At 39.9% G+C, this 18966-nt stretch overlaps 1 protein-coding gene across 1 annotated transcript; it reads right to left on the bottom strand.

The window, feature by feature from the left end:
- Positions 1-9467: 9467 nt before the first annotated feature.
- LOC147000011 (Y-linked testis-specific protein 1-like) lies at positions 9468-10262 on the bottom strand. The gene has a single exon (XM_085834364.1). It carries the CDS (start codon positions 10164-10166, stop codon positions 9468-9470), a length of 699 nt encoding a protein of 232 aa, XP_085690490.1. The 5' UTR covers positions 10167-10262.
- Positions 10263-18966: the final 8704 nt, after the last annotated feature.

The following is an 18966-nucleotide window of genomic DNA, read 5'->3' as shown; positions in this document are numbered from 1 at the left end:
GCTTGGCAGGAGTCTTGCCACAAAGCTTTCCATTCTAAATACATTCTCATGTTAGGAGATGCGGCTTTTACTACGGTCATCCAATCGCCAGGGGTCATTGCCAGAATCGCAAGCCTTTCGACTTGGCTTATAGTAAAGTTGGCATTGACTCCATAGTTACGAACTGACTCTGCTAATTCTTTAATCTGTATATACTCCACTGGGGCATGAACGCGTCTGCCCTCTGTGCCTTCAAAGACTGGGAACGCTTGCTGCACTTTTCTCTGTTCCTCTTTTGAAATGAATGAGTCTGATTGATACCTCTGCACATAGGGCGGAGGTGTACTAGGACCCAGAGGTTGCGGATCTGAAGATCGCATAGTGATTTGACATTTGTCTCTAGCTACTTTTGCTTTATTTATGTTATTCTGTGACTGATTAGCTTGTCTTTCATCTGGCTGGTATCTTTCTTCCTCTAAGTCTGTCTCCTCAGAGGAGCTAAGTTCCTTATCCAATTCTGAGCTACTGACAGCTAGTGCCTTAAACTCATCTAATGGCGGGTAGAGGCTTCTTTCCTTATGTGCCTCTCCAGTTCTTTCTCTCTTCTTCTCTCCCTTTCCATCCCTTTTTCTAATCTCTCCCAAGGCATTCTTTCCTTTATATCTTTTTTCCTCGGGCTCAAGGCCAGTGGAAAGGCCTAAATTCTTCGGTGCACCTTGTTTTGTCCCAACTTTCAATCTCTCTCCCCACTCTTCCTCTGATAGACTGTCTTGAATTTCATCCAAAATCTTCTGCCCTGCTTCTACCATCTGCTCACAATCCTCATCCTTTAAGCACGATCTCACCAATTTCCATAACGGCATGATCCCTGCTTTAAGTTTGCCGTTCTGCTGTTCCCTAACTAGATCTCCTTTCAGTTTGTCCCAAGAAGTGACAGTTAATGAACCTGAGCAAGCATACCATGGTGCCACACGGTCTACCTCCCTGACAAATGCCTCTATACTCTTAGTGGCGATTTTTAGGCCACACTGCTTCAGGACGGACCTTAACGCCACTACTACAGAGTGAGAAATTCCCATACTGCCGCTATCCAGTCCTGACCGTGACTGAAACTAATTGCTGTCCAGGCACTGTCCAGGTGCTGTCCGAGCCTGACTGCGACTGGGAACCAGTCAGCAGTTCCAGCGGTGGAAGCAAAACGAAACCAAAAGGGAAAGTGCAATCGCTGTGCAAACAATCAAAAGGGCATCTAACTCTGGAGAAATTTCAAGACTATACTTACCTTGCAGAGCTGTAGTGTCCCACAGTTCTGGTTCCGCCCCACGAATGAGGGATCTTCCTTTCACCAGTGTGATGGTATAAAGTCTCCGGGTCTTCTGCGCCACGTATCCCGAGCTTTTGTCCCTGCCGGCAAGAACACACTCAGGCAACCAGAATCTTCTGCGGCAAAGCTTTATTGCTTACTTCTCAGGAAGATCCTGACCCCAGAAAATGGAGTCCCTTATATAGCACTCAGCCATGACGTTTCAGCACCTGATGTGGCGTGACAGCTCTTGATTCGTTGCTCGCTCATCACACCACTATTACACCCCGAGAATGGGCAGTGACTAGGAGTGGGTTCACTCTCGCACTTGTGCACAAGGCTTGTTTACTAGTTTGTCACAGTGGAGGCCAGTGCCATCTTATAATGGTGATTGCTCGCGGCATGCACACGGCTCTCCACAGTGATTGCTTGCTGCATGGCTTTCCACATTCCCATACAAGTTCATTTCAAAAAAATTTTGTACATGCCTGGCCAAAGAAATGACACTATCATTGTCAATTACTTAGAATGATATTTATTGAAAAAAATAAATAATGAGTTCTTCCACTCTCTGTCTCTTTCTGGAACACATTTGTCCTTTTCTGACTGCTTAAATTTCTTATTTTATTCAAATCCAGTTTTAAAAATTCATATTATTTTAAAATGTTTAGTGGTAATGATTATAGTTATCTATAATGTGTTCCAGCTGGACAATGCCCTTCCTTTATGTTCCTAAATGGACAGTTATTTAAAAAAAAAAAAAAGATCTTCTTATTGAAAATCTACTTTGTTGTTGTTGTTGTTGTTATTGTTGTTGTTGTTATTTTTGAATGTTATATCTTGATTTCAGGATGTCTCCTTTCAAAAATCCACATTATATTTTTTTCCTATAAAAATGGGGTCAATCCCTATATTATGAAATGTTTCTGATTCAACTTGTGAACAAAGCTATCTAGCTTTTATCTTTTTCCATTGGTGTTCCTTTTCAGGGAAATATAAATACCAAAGCCTACCTGAGAGTAAGGACTTTTCAAAAGTCTCATCTTCTTGGGAATTCTAATTTCCAAAGTTTACATTCATTAAGGGGAATGGATTATGAGCTTGCCAAGGGCATTCAGGGAATTTTCTTTCTTGTTATAATTAATTTCCCCTTGAGACTTGAAGTACAAGCTACCCACAGACAACAAGAGGTATCTAAAACTAGTTCTCATTATCTCCCTATCTATTATTTGATATTTTTAAAAGTTGAACAGGAATGAAGTGTCTAAAGATTTTGTCCACGAATTTCCTAAAACAAGGAGCAATAGTCATTTTCCACAAACACTTTTATCAGACATACCAATCAAATTGGAGGGGTTCTCAGTAAATATAAAATTCCTGTAAATGAGGATTTGTGTGTGCATCTGTATGTGTTTTAATATGTGTATATTTTGTGTGTGTGTGTATGTGTGTATTTCCGTGTGTGTGTGTGTGTGTGTGTGTGTGTGTGTGTGTGTGTGTGTCTTTAACTAAGTATGTCTAGGTGTAACAGAACATGTGTGTGTTAGGATTTTATTGCTGTAAACAGAAACAATGACCAATGCACGTTTTAAAAGGGCAACATTTAATTGGGGCTGGCTTACAGGTTCAGAAGTTCAGTCCATTATCATTAAGGCAGGAATATGACAGGATCCAGGCAGGCATGGTGCATTTGGAGATGAGAGTTTTTCATCTTCATCTGAAGGCTGCTAGGAAATGACTAGCATCCAGGCAGTTAGGCAAAGGGCCTTAAGTGCCAGGCCCACTGTGATAAATATCTTTCAACAAATCCATACTTAGTACAACAAGGATATAATATCCCAGTAGTGCCACTCCCTGGGCCAAGAATATTCAAAATATGAAAAATTTTTGAATGTTTGTGTGTGTGTATTAGTTTGGGTTTTATTGCCATGAAGACTCACCAGGGTCATGGTAACTCTAGGACACTTTGTAACTTAGTTTCAGAGGTTTACTCCATTATTGCCATTACTGGAAATATAGAAGCATTCAGAAAGACACAGTGCTGGAGAAGGAGCTGAGAGTTTTATACCTTGATACACTAAGCATAGCAGACCTCAAAGCCCAACACAACTCTGTTATATTTTCTCCAACAAGTCCACACAGACCCCAACAAGGCCACACCTACTTCAACAAGGCCACACTCACTTCAACAATGCCACACCTACACTAGCAATGCCTTACCTACTCCAACAATGTCACACCTCCTAACATTGCCACTCCTATTGGCACTACTTGTTCAGGCCCTTTAAAATTATTCTCAATATTCAATGGACATAAGTTAACTTTAATGAAATAAGTACAGAATGATTAACAAAATAAACAGGAATGTGTATGTCTTGGATACTGTTCTATTCCTGTGAGAGACATCATGGCCAAACCAACTTATAAGAGGAAACATTAAATTGTGCTCTTACAGTTTCAGAGGGGGAGTTCAGGACATTATGGTAGACACCATGGTTACAGGAAGGCACACATGTATAGAGAAGTATCTGAGATGGGCTTTTGATATTTTGAGGACCAGTGACCAATCTCCTTTAATAAAAACAAAACTCCTAATTCTTTCTAAAAAGCCCACCCCCCTGGAAAACTAACACATTTGAATATTTGAGCTTTTGTAGTCCACAATTTTTCAAACTATGAAAGTATGTAAAATAAAATTAAGTCAAGTAATAAGTGTCCATGCCATCTGGTACTATATTTTATATCATTACTTGTAATTTCCCAGAGGTTAGGGTTATTTGCCTAGCAAGTTTCTAATCAGCCATCACTCTCACATAATCCAAAGGCACCCTAGTGCTGCCCCATTTCAACTTTATTAAACACATTTGCATTACTTATTTGTACTAATCATCCTGATTTATTCAAAGCATGGAAAGTGGTGATGTGCAATTAATTCTTACTCATAATGGGATAAAACAGAAGCCAACATGATTGACTCCATTGAAACTGGGAGCTGGAGTTTTCCCTTCTCTTTAATAAAATGTTAAAAATATGATTTTAATACAAGCCTAAACCCCTGAAAAAGCCTTGTTTTCATATTTTCAAACTGTTCTCTGCTATAAATAGGATTCTAGAGGAGGAAAACTGTTTGGAGTCACTGACATGCACACACTTAACTGAGGTTTCCTTTTCAGAGTAAGAAGACATACCCATCCTCTATATCTGGAGATTATGCTCCAGGACCCCTAATGATATAACAGTCCTCAGGTTCCTAGGCTAAAATGACATTGCTGTTGCATATAATCTATGCAAAGTAACCTCTTGGATACTTTAATCATATTATGTGTGCATGCATACAGACCTGTACTGGTTTGTTCAGAGTATAGGGATGGGTTTAATGTGTTCTGCTCCTTCACTTTCTAATTTATTCCCTTTTAACAGGGTTTCTTGTTCAGCTAGGAGTGAGGCTGGCTTTCAGGAAGCCACATTCATCATCTTGTCTCTGCCCTGACACATTATAAGTACTGGTGTTGCAGGTGAATGTTTGACCACTCAATTGGTTTACCCCTGGGACATCTCCGCAGATCCAACTTTATTTTAAATGATCGCTGGATTACTTTTGACCATAATGCAATGAAACGGCTATACAAGGAGTTGTTATTTAGGAAATGGCAATATAAGTGGTTTATATATATTCAGTGCAGACAAGGTATATTAAGAACTACTTTGATTACTTCCTGTGTTGATCCTTTCTGGCTGCCAATAAGTTGATCAATTGTGCTCCTTCATGCCCCTTTCATATTCATGTGAGCATGGACCTGTCTTCCATTAATGATGTTATGTATTTTGAAACAGTGATTGACATGAATGTCACTCATTAGTGACACTGTCCTGTCATGTCCAGAGGAACCACACCTTAATTCTTTAAGCTTTTTTCTAGAAGTTGCATGCTAAGAGTAGACCAAATTTTACCAAGTGTTTGTACCTGGAAGATTCAGCCACTGTATCTGTTGTCTTAGAGAATCAAGAACATTTCTGCTTCCTGCACTGGATCTTCCATTAAATGCACTACTATGTTAATAGATTTCAATATCATATAATGTGGCAGAAAAAGTGGGAAAATTGAAATAAGGAAGAGGGAAATGTGTTTAGAATCATTAAATTACATACTTAAAAATAAATAAATCAATGGATTTTTTAGTACTTAAATTATATGTCAATAAAGCTGATGAAAACTGTGATGTTTTGCATTTAAGTTGGTATTTTTCATATATCCTGTGATGTGGCTCTTCATAGTAGTGGGTTTTATTATAGATGAATCACACACCAAAATAACCATGAAGGGATAACACTCTGTTCACTCTGGAGAAATAAATCAAGTAAAATTCATAGTTGGACAGATTGGGGTGGCCCCCAGTAACACACACTAGAATGTGGGGGTTGTGAGGCTATAGGAAATATTTGCTTCTTGTCCCCTATTATTTAGTATGCTTGCTGGTGAAGGTAGTTACCCTTCCCTTCTGTCATGCAGGGAAGTGGGTCTATGCAGAGACAGAAGAGGAAGATTTCAGTTATATTTGTGGGGGTTATGGAGTAAGATAAACATTACTGTGCTAGGACTTTATTTATCCCCAACATGACAATCTAGAGTCCCCTGAGAAGAGAGAACAATTGAAGAATTGTCTCTTTTCTATTGGTCTTTGGGTAAGTCTATGGGACATTTTCTTGGTTAATGATTGATATGGGAGGGACCATCACTGTGGGTAAGCTCATCAGTAGTCAGGTGAAAAAGTTGTCTACATGTATAAAAGGGAGGCTTTTAGGCTGTATTTTTAAAAAGTAGCTGAGCAAGCCATAGGAAAGATAGTAGTGTGAATAAGAATGTCCCCTATAGACTCATATATGTGAATATTAGGTCACTGGGAAGTGGCAGTTAGTTTAAGTACTAGAATGAATAAGACAATTTGTGGTTTTAGAGGGAGGAAGTGGATATGTCAACAAAGCCCGGCTTTGAGTTTTCAAGAACCCATATTAATGGCAAAATCTCTCTGTCTCTGTCTCTGTCTCTGTCTCTGTCTCTGTCTCTGTCTCTGTCTCTCTCTCTCTGTCTCTCTCTCTCTCTCTCTCTCTCTCTGTCTCTCTCTCTCTGTCTCTCTGTCTCTCTCTGTCTCTCTGTCTCTCTGTCTCTCTCTCTCTTTCTGTCTCTCTCTCTCTCTCTCTCTGTAAGCCTGCCTAAGGATAAATAGTTCTCTATTGCTTCCGTTCTGTGCTCCCTGCCATGATGATTGACCAAAGTTCTGACACTGTATCCCATCTTCCAATGAAATGCTTTATTTTCTAATAGTAGTCTTAAACATGGTGTCACTTCACAGCAATAGAACAGTGATGAAGACAGGGTCAAGCCAATAAACAGTGTTTCCTGTTATCACTTCAAGTTCCTTTTTTTGGCTTCCTGGGAGATAGTCTGTAACCTATAAGCAACTAACCCTTTTATTCCCAAGTTATTTTTGATTGTAGTATTTATGGTGAGAAAGAAGCAAACTAGAACAATTACCTCTCTGATAGGTACATGAGTACATCTTACCTTTAAATTAAAATAAAATGTCTACACATGATTATGTGTGGTTATAGGATAAGTGACAGTGGTACATTATGCTTCTGTAAGAATCTGTCCCACTTACTGTTTCTATTGTTGTAAGGATACACCAAGTCCATAGAGGAAACTACGCAGAAAAGGTTTTATTCAGTTTATACTTCCACATTGTTGTTTATCACCAAAGAAGTTGGGACAGAACCTGAAACAACACAGGATCCTGGAGCCAGGATCTCATGCATAGGCTATGGAGTTGTGATGCTTATTGACTTGCTCTTGGAGTCTTGCTTTCCTAAAGAGCCCAGGACTACCAGTACAAGGATTTCACCATGCACAATGGACTGGGCAGTCTCCCACCAGTTAAGTAAATTCTTGGGAGTTAGATCTTAAGGAGGATTTTCTCAATTGAGGCTCCTCCTCTTTAAAGACTTTAGATCTTGTCAAGTTGCTATGAAACCAGTGTGGCAGTCTGAATGTAGTTGGCCTATGAGGAGGTGTGGACTTGTTGGAGTGGGTTTGTCATTGGAGAAGAAAGCATATCATTCTGGGTCTTTAATGTTTGTCCAGAGTGGAAGAGACCCTCCTCCTTGCTGCATGCAAAAAAGATCGTTTCTCCTGGCTGCAATTGGACCAATATGCATAACTGTCAGTTTCCACTCCACCACCATGCCTGACAAGACACTGCCATGTTCCCTGCCTTGATGGTGGTGGATTGAACCTCTGAACATGTAATGAAATGTTGAAAAGCCCTCATGAAATGTTGTCCCTTATGAGCGGCCTTGGTCATGGTGGCTTTTCAAATGAATGAAACCCTAACTAAGACAACCAGCTAGTACAGAAACTCTCCCAGATATCAAAATTAATCAACAATAGAGAGTATTTTCTAGTCATGCAGCATACAAACTTATTCAAGAGAGAAAAACAGCAATGAATGAGTACATGATAAGCCTCCCTCAAAGAGACACTCTTAGAGTGCAGATGTGGCCAAGGCAGACACCCATGAAGCTCAGGGGCTCCTCAGGAGAAGTGACCTACCAAGTGGGCAACCTCATAGCATTTGAAACCCATGACAAACAGCATAGGAAAGATGTCAGCACAAATGCATTCAATACACCTTCTATGTTTTCTGAGAAGGAGGTCACAAACAAGTAAAAGACTGGAATTTCAAGGGGATAGACAGGTTGAAGTAGCACATAGATATGTAGAGAGTCACATGTTTTGTGCAGAACCAGTTGGAACAGACCAGTGTGGGAGCTTTTTGATGGTCAGCTGGGGCACTCATCACTGACCTCCAAAAGATCACAGGATTCATCAGAGGCAAAGAGTGCTCAGGGAAGGAAGACATGATCTATTCAACACCTGAAATTATCTCACAGCATATTCATTTTATTTTCTGAATTACTTATTTGAATGATCATAAAAAATCATGGTGTTTATGATGCTCTAGTGAGACTCATATATATATTCTTTTTAATCTGGTAAAATGTACTCTAAGAAACAAACACACACACACACACACACACACACACACACACACACACACACACACAAGACCACATTCTTCTGTAATGATTGTCTGGCTATTTGTTAAGAAACCAAAGAAGCCAATGTGGATATGGCCCAAGTTTGACTATTTCCATAAACTTTCTATTCTTCCTGGGTATCCTGCTTCATTTTGTGAGAACTCATTCTTTGAATTTATTTATCCCTCAGTGTCCTCTACTCCTTTCTGTGTCCATTATTCTTTTTAAAGGTCACTATCAATTTGATCTTTCTTACCTTCATCGTGGTTTCTTTTCTGCATGTGAATAATGTATTTCTTAAAAAAGATATATTTATGGATTAGAGAGATAACTCAGTGGTATCAAGCACTTTAGCACTGCAAGAAGACTGGATTTGGTTTCTTGAATTCATATCCAATGGCTCACAATCACCATTAATGGCAGCTCCAGGGCACCCAACAACTCATATCTCTGTGGTCACCTGTACTCACAAGCACATGTCCTACCCTCACACATATAAGAAAAGATAAAAATCTTTAAAAGAGAGACAAGTTTCACTAGATTTCATTATTCAAATGAAACTTGATTTTCTCTGATTTCTGAGTCTCTTTGGATCATTTTATGGGTTTCTCCTTATCTTCCAAGGCCAAATTCTTTTCCTGTGTCACACTTTGGCCAACTTTGTTACTTCCTCAGACATCATACAAGAGATTCTATATGTTATGTCCTTCTCCCCTACTTAATAAACATCCTGCTTTTGCTGCAATCCCTGCTCCTCCCCATCCTATCTCCAATTCCTGTCCTCCACACAGAGCAGAGATATTGAGTCCTATTCATTGTAGCATGTTTGATATTAGATGTATGTACTGTTCACAGCCTGAATTGAAACTTTCTTCTTTCTTTGATGTTTCCTCCACCATAGCCCATCTCTTCCACCAAAGTCTTCACTCTCAGTATGTCATGTCACACATTTTAAATTTTAGAGCAAAACAAATTTTATTGGCAAACATACTGGGGTTGTCAAAGACCATTAAGTAGCCAACAAAGGAAAACAAAATTTTTTTTCCCAATTCTATAAGCTTATGTGCCTGTACCTATGTGAAATTTCAACTTAAGGAATCTTTGACACCAGATTATAGACATAGATCTGGAGATCACCATGAAACTTGATAAAGTACAGAGAAGGATTGGTTAGAATTTGGTAAACAACATTTCCAATGTTTTTGAAACTATTGTCTCTGGTGTACTGCACCCAGTTACCTATTAAGAAGCCACTGTTATCATGTGATGTCACCTCAGCATTAGGAGTCTCTGGAATGATGTTAAGGTTACCTTCTTTGTAGTCATCCAGGAGCTGATAAATGTAGAGGACTGGATCCTTCTTGTAGCTACTGTAAAACCAGTCCTTCATGACTGGCACCTGGGCTAGCACCATCTCATTCCAGTTTTCCTCAGAGCTATGCTTTCCCTCAAATTTCTGTTGCACCACTCTGCCAACCAGGGTTCTGGCAAGTTGGGCATCCCTTATCTGAAGAAATACTACTTTGTGAGGCAAGACCTTAAGATTTAAAATCATCTCATCGCTGTGGAACTCCTGTCCATAGAAGCTGTCAATACCATCATACTTCACCAAATAAAGAGAAGGGTTTGTTGGCAGTTGACCTAGAACAATGGCCTTCCAATGGGTGACAGGTTCATTACCTTCCTTCCAACTGTGAGAAATTCTACAGCTGACAATATTCCTCAGGGCCTGGGATGAAGGCATCTTCCTCCTCTTCTTTTTGAGGGATGTCATGCTCAGCCTCTTCATAGGTATTGTCTTCTAAATGGCTGTAGAACTGGTGTAGTAGGCCACAGCAACCCTGGTCCACTGTCTTGTGACTATCATTCTTTGTTCAGTTATCATACTTGCCCATTGTCTGGGTTTGAAGATCTTGCCTGTTTAAACCAGAAACAATGCTGTTGCCTCTGTCATAAATATGAGCTCCTAAAGGGCAATGGGTGTGGGGTGGGAGAGAATGCTGGACCAAGGCTCTTCTTAAGAGAACTCCTGAGTAGGTGAAGAAGTCTATGCTAAACAGGTGTGTGCTTCTAAAGTCAATTTTATCAAAATAAGAAGTTCATAAGCCAGCCATGGTGGTGCATGCATTTATTCCCAGCACTCAGCAGGCAGAGTCAAGCATTTTTCTGAGTTAGAGGCCAACCTTTTCCACAAAGTGAGATCCAGGGCAGCCAGTGATATACAGAGAAACCCTGTCTCAAACAACAACAACAAAAAAAAAAAACAAAAGAACAACAAAACAAACAAACAAACAAGCAAAGAGCAAAATAACAAAAAACAAACAAAGAAAACAAAGGAATAAAAAGAGAAGTCTTTTATCCCAGTTTTAAAGGGGCAGTGCGAGGCTGACCTTTGTGAGATCAAGGCTAGCTTGGTCTGACAGACATAGCTACATACAGAGAAACTCAAAATAAAATTAAACAAACAAATAAACCATCAAACAAGGGATTCAAGGAAATGAACATAGGGAAATTATCAAGTAATTCTCTAGAGCTCAGAATAACATACTCAGATAAACATTTCTTCAGCCCTGAGCTAATTTTCAGCTGCTGAGGAAACTTTCCTTAAATAGGTAGGTCAGTGTGGAAGTTGGTATGTCTGTTGCCCCCAAGGATCAAGCAGAATAGAATTAAAAAATGAACCAGAGTGGTCACCATACCTCTCTTGTAACTGCATGTTCTGAGCTAGGTGGCTACATTCACAAATATCTACCTAGGGACAGAGCACACAACTGGCCTTCTGTATTGTGTCTCCAGACCCAGCCTCAGGCATATTATTGAAGCCATTGCATCTCCAACTTCAACAAGATCTCAACAAGTCCATGCCATATCAGCCATTTAGAAGTAATATGTTCTAAAATGCACATGGACAAAGGGGAGTTTTGCATATTAGGGGAATTGTGAAGGAGATATTGTTAGCAAGGTTAATAAACTCAGGAGATCAAATAACCTAAACCATCCACACTCCTAGATCCCAAACATGGGAGAAATTACAGTTACTCACTGTAGGAGGGAAAACTTATAGCCTTAAGGACCCATGAGAGTCCAAGATACTCCATAAAGGTACATACCCCCAAAAAATCTCCTAGTTTTCAAGATTCTGTCTTCTGAACCAGGCCAGGCACCAAAAGCCTCTGGAACAATTTTATGAGTCAGGAGCTGACCTGGCTTTCACACACCACTGTGAAGATACTGAACCCAGCTTCAAGGAATTCTAGTGTCTCCAAGTGGAATAGATGTGCAAACTCTGACCAGTGCTCTGTGACATCACCCTATCTCAGGTTACATCATAGAACCCCTATCAGGCTAATTCCTTCTGGAGTTACACTCAGAAACATTGAGCATCTCGAATTTACATTTTCATATGGCCTCCTAAAATTCCAAAATAAATCCCTACAAAAATGTCCTGATTAGCTGATTCACATTCTGCCCAAGTATATTCACTCTTGCATCGTTTTTATTGTGTATTTGGTTGTTTTTTTGTTTGTTTGTTTATTCGTTTTTTTTGTTATTGTTGTTTGTTTTTTGTTTTTTGTTTTTATGTTTTTGGTTTTTCTTTTCCTTCTGTGAAAGTCTTCAGTGTCTGACACACCAACATTCTTGGTGGTTATTTTCTCTGTACCAATCTTTCCCTTGGTTATCTTTAAGCTGTTCTTGGAATCAGAAATGTTGCCAGACTCTTGAGGCAACACACTGGATATCACACTATTCACTTTATCAAAACTCACCGTTAGAGGACAATTTTTATTCAAAGAAAGCTGGAATTTGACAGGATTGAATATCTTGTATTGAAGCCAATGGCAATCATGAATTATGGATTCTTTGCAAAGTGCAAGGAAATCATAGTCCTTGGGCCTGCTTACAAATTTGAAATAAATTTAAAACAAACCCTATATCTACCAGTCACATTTTAAATGTCTTTAAAATTTACCAGCATTTCTGGTTACAAGGAATTTTGTAGATTGAATGCAGTAAAACAGGATGAAATAGATAATGTAATTTTACTTTTGAAATATGGGTAGACAGAATACTGGACACAGGTAAGTATGGAATTTACTTACAAATTAGAGGGCACTTTAATTGTTCATGCCACATAGATCTTCAGTTCTTCACAAAAAATCTTTTTCAGTCTCCTCCACTGTCCCCACCACACTGTACATCCTCTTCATATGGGATGACACTAACTACATAGTTAGACTATTCCAGCTCAGCCATCAACAAAAGATCATTCCTTACAGATGTGGCCACAGGCCAGTGTGATGGAGGCAGTCTTCATCTGAGGTACTATCTTCCCAGGTTGATTTTTGTTCCAATAATAATCTAAGAAGGACCACTAAACATCCATATTATCAATGTTGATTGTTATACTGTGTGAAATAGACAAGCTATGGAGGAAATATAGATGTTAACCACACGATGAATTTTTAAAATGAGAGAGAGAGTGAGAGAGAGAGACAGAGAGACAGAGAGACAGAGACAGAGAGACAGAGAGACAGAGAGACAGAGAGACAGAGCGAGAGACAGAGGTATTTCTCATCTAAGTTTACTAGTGAAGGGTTTTGTTTTCAGAAAGAATAGATGGGGATGTGACTTATGTTAGGTGAGACAAGCCAAACTCAAAATGACAATTGTCATATTATTGTTTTAATAAGGCACATTAAATAAAAGGAGATATTTTGGAAGAGTAAGGGCAGCAGCAGGGGGGCTGAGCAGATAGAAATGAAGGATAGTGGGGAGGATGAAGATGATTGAAGGACAGTATAAACCTGTGAAAAGAGTCACAACAAAGCCCGGTGACTTGTACATTTAAAGCACATTGGTATTAAGTAGCAGATTCTAAATGATGGTTTGATTAAATTGGGAATTTTAGCTTCAAGACACTATAAAATTTATTTTTATGTTTCTACTCTCATGTTGATGTTGCATTTTGGGCTAGATATGGTTGACAGGATATGGCAAGGTGTTTACATCTTTGTATATCATTATTCACCCAAAACACATGGCATTCAGTGGGCTGCCATGCTTTTATAGGGAAGGAAGTAGCTAGAGATTTTAAGTGTACATGAGGTAGAAAGAAAAATGCCCCCACATGACTATAGATTTTCAAATATTCACCTTCATATGTTGTTTGAATGTGTTTCCCCGAATGTAATTTTCTGTAGAGTAATCCATAGGTTTTAATATATTAGGAAAAATTGGACTGGGTCAGGAGGGATAGGACCTACAAATAAAAATCAATGAATAATGCTGTCATAGAAAAAGTTTAATTATGACAGGGAGTTTGGTTCCCTCTTTTGTCTTTCTAGCCCATTGGATCCCTTCTGTGATGGCAACATCTCACAAGAATTTCTTCATCTACTGATGGTGTCTTCATCTTGAATTTCCTGGCTCCTGAAAAGAAGTCATGCAAAATATGCTTTATTATATACCAGAAATCAGTGTCATTCTTTTTGTCATACAACATGTATGATTATGTCTCAGAATCATGATCAACTGAGCCATAGGGGAAAATAATTAGGCTATTTCTGCTGACTAAAGACGAGATGAGTTCAGTGTTATCATGCGTTCTCTTCATGAAAGAAAGCTGCATAGTGGGTGAGAATAGATCAGAGAGGTACAGCCCAGGAGGGACTCTGCCATCTGCTGTTGGCCTTGGAGATATAAAGGGACACTACATAAGGGATCCCTAGGAAGAGTGCCAGCCACTGCTTTTAGCTAGTGGAACCATTTTTAGAATCACCATTTTCTAGATTTTAAGAGAAAACTGGATTACTCTAACTTACTAAGTAAGGCCATTTGATACATCAGTGATCATCAACAAGGTGTACAGGTGTGGACAGAAGTTTGGGGACTCAGAAGAAGCCTGTTCTTGAAAAACCCTCTGCGTTCAAGGGAGGGAGACATCTGCCCAGCAACACTAGATAAACAATATACATTGCTAATGGTACCCCCATCGTGTCCAGACTAATGGTTTTCAAACCATGGGTTGAGACTCCTCTCAGTGCTCAAACAACCCTTATACAAGTGACCCATATCATATATCTTGTTTATAAGATATATACATTACAATCAATGACTATAACAAAATTATAGTTTGAATTTGCAATGAGATAACATTACAATTTGGGAGCTGTGTTTTAAAGGGCCACAATATTGGGAAAATTGAGTACCACTAGTCCTGACTCTTCAAAAGCATGTCAGTCAGGATCATCTGGAGGAATAATCCCCTTTATTTAATCTGGTACTCCCGGAAAAATCAATACATCACCCAAAATTTTGAAATTTAAACAGCTGCCTTACTATATATACTAGTCTATAAGCAGGGCATGCTGTCATCTTAGGTTTCTTGTAATTTTTTTTTTTTTTTTTAGAATTTAGAGGATTTTTTTTTTTTTTTTTTTTTTTTAGAACTTTAGCATTCTCTTAAGGGTTTCAGGTTTTTATTTAGCGCTTTAAAGTTTTGTTGGTATGTTTTAGATGGTTTAAGGGTTTTTTTTGGGTTTCAGTGTTTTGATGGATTTTTAGCTTTTTTCTTTTTAAAGGATTTTAGGTTTTATATGGTTTTAGTGTTTTCTGTGTCTTTTTAGTGTTGTTCAGTTTTTCAGAATTATAGGAATTTTCTCAGTGATCTTTTAGAATTTTAGGGTGTTTTTAGATTTTTGAAAGTTTTTTTTAAAAAAAGGAATTTAGGGTTTTTTGGCTTCTTATAGGGTATTTCTTTGTTCTTTGTTAAATTCCCCCTTGACCCCTTCCTATTCACGGGATGTATGCTTTAAAACCAGACACATCACCCTAATAAATGGAGACTTAATAGGACCCTCTGCTTGGTTTCTAGCTTTTCTTCCCCTTCCAATCCCATTTCCTCCCAGGTTTGCAGTCCCACTCGCACCCATGAATAACTGAATCCTATGCAACTGGATAAGGGGCACCCAATGTGAGGGCGAATTTCGGATCATATTTCCTTCCAGTGGAAGTTCCAGAGAAGTTTGTCCAGACCCCAAGAATTTAGAAGTAGTGAAGGACCCCTTCCCAGGCTCATAGAAGAGAGAAAAGCCAGGAACTGGGAAACAAACTATCAAAGGAAGCAGCCTTTATAATTTGCTTAAAGATAGCTCTCATGGAAAGAGGAGTTAGAGTTAAACAGTAAGATTTGATAAACTTTTTTTTTTTTTGTTTTCATAGACCAGGCATGTCCAGGTTTATTATAGTTGGAGCAGAGATACATTGTAAGAAATGGAGAAGAATAGGTAGAGAACTAAATGAAATTTTGGCAAAGCAGGGCCCTGATGCGATGCTGTCCCTGAGAATTTATTTACTTATTGGAGTTTATTCCGTGATTTGGTATAAAATGCAGCTGATGATCCAGAGAAACAGCACCTTTTGTCAGTTGCAGAATATTGCCTCTATCCCTTGTCTCCGGAAGCTTTAGAGGGCTCCCTCCCTACTACAAAGCCTCTAAAAGCTGCAGACAGGGCTGAAGTCCCACAGGCTGCTCTTTATCCACATGTCCAGGTAAGCACTTTGTCTGAGCAGCCCGCCCTGGCCAATCCGCCACTGATCAATCCAGTCTTTAAGAAATATTTCGCTTAAAGCCCTTTAATTTCAGAGGACTCAGACACTTTAGAGGAAGAGGTAAACCTGAGCAGCTGTCTTGCTTCTGCCCCTCCCTGCAGTGCCCCTCCCTATCTGCTGCCTATTTGTGCTTCTGCACCATGGTGTCAGGCTTTACAGGTTCCTATTCTCATTGCTGCTAAAGATAAGCTGGAATTTCAGGTAGCAGGATTACAAGAAGTACTAAAGCTACAGCAGCAGTATGCTCGCCTTTCTATAGAGCTCACTTCACTCTAAAATTCCTTAAAACAGACTATCCTTGCTCCTCCTCCAGCTGCAGTCTCAGGAGGCATAAAAAAGAAAGCTCAGTGAGCCATAAAAACCAAAACATTGGCTTTCCTTGTAATCACTCGCTCCAAGAGAACTGCTAGCTGTGACCTGCCCACTTCTATGGCGGAGGAGCAGCCCCCAGCCACCCGTGCCAAATCTGCTTCTGCAGAAATAGGGCCTTTAGAAGTGCCCCATGCAGATTTCTCTGTGGACACTAACAGCGAGGGTGGAGAAGAGTATGAGAGTGATAATGAAGTAGAAATCAAGAAGAAGAATTAACTGTCCCTATTCAACAGACAGAGTTTTGTAGGCTAAGTTTTAAAAACTTAAAAGAGCATAACTCTGCGGTTAGAACTTATGGTCCATCTGCCCCTTATATGCTTTCGCTCCTAGAAGCCCTCCCGGTAGTGATTGGATCAAAGTGATTTAAACTGTTTTAACTCCAGGATAGTTTTTCTCATGGAGGGTTGATTTTCTCGATAGGTGACAGACCATTGCAGTAGCTAATCAGAAAAACCCTCCAGTGCCTGGACTGGCTGGACCTTGGAAAAGCTTTCTGGTCAAGAAAAATATTTGGCTAAGGCCAGGCAGAAATTGCCCAGTGGGTCTCTTGGCTCAAACTGCTAACAAAGCATTGGGAACTTGGCATGCTATTCCTAAGAAAGGTTCCATTATTTACCCTTTAACAAAAATCATTCAAGGAACCCAAGAAGACTTTAGTGAATGTGTTAGTCATTTGCTTGAGGCTGCAAAAAGGACCTTAGGTCATGAGGATGCAAACAATAAACTTGTAAAACAACTGGCTTTTGAGAATGCTAATTTGGCTTGTAAGGCAGTCCTGCCTGGTAAGATTAGGGACAAAGATCTTAATGAGATGATTCATCTTTGTCCTGATGTTGAAATGTTCCCTTACAAGATGTCCCAGACAGTCAATCTTGCAATGGGTGCAGCTCTTCAACCTGTTATGGCAATAGGCATGGCTCTTCAGCAAGCTGGCCTACAAACTAGTTGTTTTAAGTGTAGCCAGCCTGGACAATTTGCATGACAGTGTCCCACTGTGCCCTCCCTTAACGGGTGCTCCAGCACAACCTACTGACCATTCTTTTCGGCCTACACGGCCTTATTTTCTTTGTCCATGCTGCAAAAAAGGCCAGCATTGGGTAAACACTTGCAGAGCTCAGACAGATGCATCTGGGAATCCCCTGCCTCCCGTTCAGGGAAACGGATATGGGGGACAGACCAAGTCCCCAAAACCATCGCATTTCTCCCAGCCACGGTAAACAAACAAATCAGCCACTGGTCCCTCCAGAGCCATGAAAGGCAGCGCAGGACTGAACTTGTGTTCTGCCACCAGTGCAATTTTAACACCTGAGCATGGAGTTTATATCCTCCCTATGGGGTCTATGGCCCTCCTTCACCTGATAATTATTTAGGGCGTGCTATAATGACTACACTGGAGAAATTAAAATTTTAGTTAGTGCCTCTCAAGGACCAATTTCTATGTCAAAGGGCAACATTTAGCACAAGCATTGCTTCTACCTTTAGATACTTCCGATCCAGCAATGGGCACACATTGTGGTTCTTCACAGCCATGGTCATCAGATCTGTACTGGGTACAAGCATTTACCAAAGATTGCCCTATACTCTGCCTTAAGATAAATGGCAAGAGCGTTGAGGGCCTTTTAGACTCAGGTGCAGATTCTCCTACGATTTTACAAAGTGCCTGGCCTGCTACTTGACCATTAAAGGCCTCTTTAACTCACTTACAGGGAATTGGACAATCAAGAAATACTTTCCAGAGTTCAGAGTTATTGACTTGGGAAGATGATGAAGGAGAATCTGGTTCTATTCAGCCTTATGTTGTCCCTGGTCTGCCCATTAATTTATGGAGAAGAGACATTCTTTCTCAAATGAGAGTCATTATGTGCAGTACCAATGGAGTCATTACTCAACAAATGCATACTCCGGGTTAACTCCATGGACACAGACTGGGTAAAAATAGCCAAGGGATGCCTACACCAATAAAGGCCACCCCCAATAGATCAACCAGGTTTAGGTTATGACTCCCATTTTTCAGAAGGAACATTGCTCTCCCTGCGCCTCAGGCAGATAAGATTACATGGAAAGATGATACCCCTGTCTGGCCTGACCAGTGGCACCTTCCTGCAGATAAATTGTCAGCAGCCATAGAGTTAGGCATGAAAAATTGATAGCTGTACACATTGAATCATCCTCTTTGCCTTGGAAGACTCCTAGGTTATAAGAATGTGAAATGGTAAATGGAGGTTTTTACAAGATTTTAGAGAAGTTAATAAGACTATGGTCCCCATGGGAGTCTTAAAACCTAGGATTCCCTATCCAGTGGCTATTTCCAGGGGATATGTAAAATTAGTGATTGATATAAAAGTTTGGTTCTTTTCCATTCCTCCTCATCCTAAAGATTGTAAATGCTTTGCATTTACCCTTCCAGTAGTTAATTGTATAGGGCCTTTGCCTCACTTCCAATGGATGGTCCTTCCTCAGGGCATGGCTGCCACGCACTCAGGTCGAGTCAGCTTGAGAGGCCTAGAGGCCTAGAAGCCACTCATGAGGCTGAGAGTTTCATGGAAACTCACCTCCAGGAGTCTAGTGTTCTCTCTAACCCATATATTAATATTCCATTCCCGAGT

The sequence above is a fragment of the Mus caroli genome, unplaced genomic scaffold (genome assembly GCF_978045245.1).
Source record: "Mus caroli unplaced genomic scaffold, Mus_caroli_1 scaffold_22, whole genome shotgun sequence".
NCBI classification, from domain to species: Eukaryota; Metazoa; Chordata; class Mammalia; order Rodentia; family Muridae; genus Mus; species Mus caroli.
Note: the sequence above shows the minus strand (reverse complement) of the source record. Positions and strands in the feature narration are given on the sequence as shown.

Bases quoted from the DNA above. Each gene is read 5' to 3' on its own strand.
- LOC147000011 (XM_085834364.1), bottom strand. From the start codon at position 10,166: ATGAAGAGGCTGAGCATGACATCCCTCAAAAAGAAGAGGAGGAAGATG.